The sequence below is a fragment of the Octopus bimaculoides genome, chromosome 2, assembly GCF_001194135.2.
Source record: "Octopus bimaculoides isolate UCB-OBI-ISO-001 chromosome 2, ASM119413v2, whole genome shotgun sequence".
Taxonomy (NCBI): Eukaryota; Metazoa; Mollusca; class Cephalopoda; order Octopoda; family Octopodidae; genus Octopus; species Octopus bimaculoides.
Genome location: NC_068982.1, coordinates 121,930,323 through 121,935,339, shown reverse-complemented (window position 1 = coordinate 121,935,339; position 5,017 = coordinate 121,930,323). Strand labels below are relative to the sequence as shown.

At 37.3% G+C, this 5,017-nt stretch overlaps 1 protein-coding gene across 1 annotated transcript in view; it reads right to left on the bottom strand.

Moving 5' to 3' along the window:
• Positions 1-1,666: 1,666 nt before the first annotated feature.
• The window catches only part of LOC106871838 (uncharacterized), a 45,892-nt gene continuing 42,541 nt past the window's right edge, over positions 1,667-5,017 (bottom strand). Inside the window, exons 17-18 of the mRNA XM_052965558.1 lie at positions 4,641-4,847; positions 1,667-1,894 (exon numbers count right to left, since the gene is read on the bottom strand). Coding sequence (XP_052821518.1) covers positions 1,821-1,894; positions 4,641-4,847 — 281 coding nt within the window. The 3' untranslated portion in view covers positions 1,667-1,820. The remainder of the gene's footprint in view (positions 1,895-4,640; positions 4,848-5,017) is intronic.

The following is a 5,017-nucleotide window of genomic DNA, read 5'->3' as shown; positions in this document are numbered from 1 at the left end:
ACCGTTTGACAGACGTACCGCCCCAGTCAAACTCCCCGACCGACACTGTTCTTCACTAAGGGTCGCGCATCGGTGAAGGCGCTCGACATGCACTGCGCGCTTCGCACTAGATAATGAACCACCGCTCGGCGACGGCCCGATCCCTTCTCCATCGAGTGAGCGAAGAAACTACGGAAGTGGCGGTTTCTCATCGTCGCATACGCGCGTGACACCCCGACGCCGAACCGGCCAGCCGACGACGTGACGGCACGCCGGACGACGACCGAAGCACGGTGAGGAAACGCCGACGCGACAGCCACCGATGAAGAGCGCGGCGCAACGTGAATGTTACCGCCTATGCTACGCCTACCGTGTGCTCTCACAAAACCGGACTGTTTGATCATACAATTTTGTCTTATATTATTAGTTCTGCCATCCACTACTATCACATGTTTATACCACCATCGCCTACCTACCTTTGCTGTCATTATCATCACATGTCCATACTAACACCATCTACCTCAACGTAGTTGCCATCATATGTTCATACCATCATCACTACCTGTTCTGTAGCTACTGTCCACTAATATCACATGTTTATACTATCATCCCCTACCTATATTTTAGCTACCATCTATTACCATCATATATCTATATCACTATTACTTACATCAGCTGTAGCTACCATTATGTGTCTTATTGGGCCTTGTCTGCTAAGCATAATCTAACTGTTACTTTAAATCTTTGATTGAGTAGAAAGAAAGGGGTAGGATTTTTGTGGATGGCTACTGAGTGTCATAATAACTTTAAAGAACAAGAGGGAAAATATTTAGGGTTGTCTGGCTCATGAAAACTTTTATAGTAAAGTGGGTATTAGCATGTTTTATGTAATAAGCCAAGAAATTTAAGAAAATCACACACTTTATTGTTGATAATAAACTAATTATATTTGAAAAGGAAAATAACGTAAAGTATAACTATCTTTTATCATGTGATTTTTTAAGGTGTCATATAACTGCCCACAAGCTTCCATGAGTTCAAATTTTGTCATAGTCATTGTGTTTTTCTCTTTCATATAGCAAAAAATAAAATAGTCTGTTTACCTCAGTCAGTTTATCTTATAAATACATTCACTTCATGGTTGGAGGGAGGGCCTCTTGCTGTGAAGCCAAGTACATTGAACAATGTGTGCATGTTACAATGTGCATATTACAACATGCACTTATTACAACATTTACAAAATTGACTGTTCACATCTTAAAAGGCAAAATTGGTGTGCAAGATTCTTGATGTGGATATGTGTGTTGAAAGAAATACAATTAAACCTTGGGAGAGGCATTATGCAGGTAATAAACACACTCACATGCTCATACCAGACAATTTCAAAACAGCACTAATTCATACATTCAAAATAAATGGAAGTGGAGAGACAAGTTACTGAAGAGATTGCAAGAGTGCAATGAAATGATTTAACAAAAAAAACAAACAAAAAACTAAATACTGTTTATAAATAAATAAAGGACTGAACCAGTGCATGTGTTTATTACCGGCATAATGCCTCTCCCAAGGTTTAATTGTTACATTCATTATAAAAAAATTGGAAATACTCATTATGTGAAGATTTAAAATATATGCTTTGCTGATGCAAAATGAAGTATATTGAAATAGTGAAGGCAGAACAACTATGGATATAAATGAAGTATTTATTTAAAATTTAGTTTCTCAATTTATTATTTTGTTAACGGGTACTTTGAAATATCATAAACCATTTCATGCTCTCTGATGCGATTTAAATCAATATTAAAAAATATCAATCTATTATTGTTCTGTCACAATGTCCTTTATCTACTTTGTCTTTCTTTCTTCCAGTCAGTACTCTTCACTGTGTTACAGCTATGGTTCACCTCACTTGCAGCTTGAAAATATTAAACACAACACACAAATTGTTAATAATAGAAATGGGGAAAAAAATAAAATAGTGAATACATCAAGGATCGTCTATTGTGTAAATAACTCCTCTGAGAAATACAGTTTCCACTTTGAAAAATTATTCACAAGATTTGAGTATTACAACAACTACTGAGCTTTTTCTTCAAAAACACACCCACCTCCCAAACACACTATACAAGTATGCATTGCGAAGTTTGTGTATGCATGTATACCTGCACGCATACTATTGAGTCTATCATTCATCCTTTTAATAAGCTCTCACCCTTCATCATCATTATCATCATTTAACATCTGTTGTCCATGCTGGCATAGGTTGGATGGTTTGACCAGAGCTAGGAAGCTGGAGAACTGCACCAAGATCCAGTCTGATTTGGCATGGTTTCTATGGTTGGATGCCTTTCTTAATACCAACCACTTTACTGAGAGTGCTGGGTGCTTTTATGTGGTACCACATAAGTGCTTTCACATGGCACTGGCACTGGACTCTTGCCATGAGCACCCAATATCACTCGCTCTTCTATCTCTTATCTCTCACATCACACATCTGTCTGTTGACCATATCACTGTGACCCATGTTTCTTTCAACCTGAACTCTTTCTTCTGGCACCTTTTCTCCTGTTATTCATCTCTCCATCACTTGCTCCTTTTCTTAATGTCAGTGTAGCATGATGGCAGTAGAACTTCTTGTTTCATCATATGTTGCCCTCTTCTACTCATGCTGTTATTGCTTGTTGTTTTACCATACAATACATTCTTAACCCTTGCCTATTGCACATCTACCAATCTATCATTCTTCTTATTTTTTGCTGTACTGTACTTCCAGTATGATGAAAGATGGCAGCAGACATCTTTTGTTTGTTGTATATTGTTTCTAGTATAACTAAAGATGCCAATGTCTTTCTGACTCTGCTCTCAGCACATTTTTGTGCTGTTCATTAGTGCAGGATCCACTTACATTTCATTCTCCACAGCCACCACACTCATCACTTGACTTCCATCTTATAGTCTATGAATAGGTGATTACGTTATACTAGCCCACCATCCCATCTCCTAGCTTATGTACAAGTGTCTACATTGGACCACTTGTGCCCAGTTCATTCTACTTTCTCCACCCCATGTCTCTCTGCCAGTATATTCTTGTTCCTTCTCTCCCATGGATCCTAAGCCTCTGTTATTGCTCTCTCTCCTGGGATCTCTGTCATTCCTTTTGCCATCTCAGTCACATTGTGTTGCCTTGAATATACATACCTGTCTCAGAATACTTAGTATGCTTATCACTCCATCCCTCTGATCATTATCATTTGTGCTTCTATCAGTCATACTTCCTATTTACTTAAGAGGCTGGTGAATAAACAGACGTGGAGGTTGTGAGATCATTTTAGTTGTGCTGAGGTCATGGCTACCTCTCTAGTCCTGGTGATATGAAAATTTTAGTGTGTACACTCAGTGGATTGTAAAATTTTGAGGGCCTTTTGAGCTTGTCAAGGATGTGATGCCTCTCTAAAACAACCAACATTGCAGTTCTAATACAACTGTTATATTATCTGCTCTTCACTCTGAGGGAAAAGATCTTTGATGCCAGTTGCAGTATAAGCTCCCTGAACTTTTTATGACCTGTTCTTATCCTGGTTACTATGTTTTTGAAGCAACAACCTCCCTTAGGAAAATTACATCTTCTCGGTATTGACTACTAGTGAGCCATTTGGGCATTTCAAAGAATCTATTTCTGGTGTGCTTATAGTATGTACTGTGCTACTGCATACCATGAGTCCATATGAGAGATCCTCTCAAAGTAAATAATGCAGTATTCTGTACTCTAACACAACCTCCATATTAAGTGAGAGATGAAGATCACCTTTTGATATTAATACTGCTTCTGTCACTGTTAATAACATTTTGTTTGTCTGCTTGTGATTCCATTACAGTTTTTGTGTGTCCATACCTTACATTGAGTCTAGTGTATGGCATCTATGCCTACTCATTTTCTACATATTGAGCAAGGCTATTTCCCTGAAGATATCAGACTCCTATTTTCTTTCCTGCTTAGTCTTGAAGTTTCTTGATTCTAGGTTTAGTTTTCCCCTGTAGATTCAACTACGAGAAGTAGATAAAGAGCATTTAGAGACAATCTTAGCCCGTATGACTTACGATGAATATGATTGGACTGAGGACTGCACTTGAATGGACTAAAAACTCCCCTCAAATTCATCACTGAAATCATTGTTGACTCTCTTTACTCTTTGTACATAGCTTATATAGCCCTCACAAGCCATTTGTCTACACCTAAGCCATTCATCTACATCTATCACTTTGTCTAATTATTCATTTATTCAGAGCTGTTAAAACTTCACTGTTTTTTTCTCTGAGCTCACTGTATGATGTTTGGAATAGTGACAAGACGGTGTTTTAGTTTAAAATAACTAAATACACACACACACTACTATTGTGTTAAAACCTATACACAGCCACACATACACAATATAGTGATGAGATTAACCTGTAAGTGGTAGACTACACAGTAATGTCAAAAAATTTTCACTCACTCACAAAAATTTAGCAACAGACTCACATCACTGAATGTTCATTCATTACCATCAGCATCATTATCATCAGCATTTTCATAGTGAGTAATGTTATTATCATCATTCACTGTTACTATCATGTATTTAAGTAGCCTTTGAAAATAATATAAAGAAGCACTGTTTACTTACAAACATCCTGCACTATCTGGATATTATCTGGATGAATACAAACTTTATTGAAGACAGATTCAGCCACACCGAGCATGTGTGTTGTAAGTTCAAGCTTTCTACTCATTATGTGGACCATAGGCATATAACATTCACCATTGTAATTGGTGAAAGTGCAAACGAAAATTATTGTGAGATTATCATAATCAGTGTAGATGATCTTCACAACTGCAATAAAGAGTAAACATATATTCAGAGAGAAAGGATCCTCGCTAAAGGAAATATATTTATATACACACACATACAAGCATATATATATATATATATATATATATATATATATATATATATACAGAGAGAGAGAGAGAGAGAGAGAGAGAGAGAGAGAGAGAGAGAGA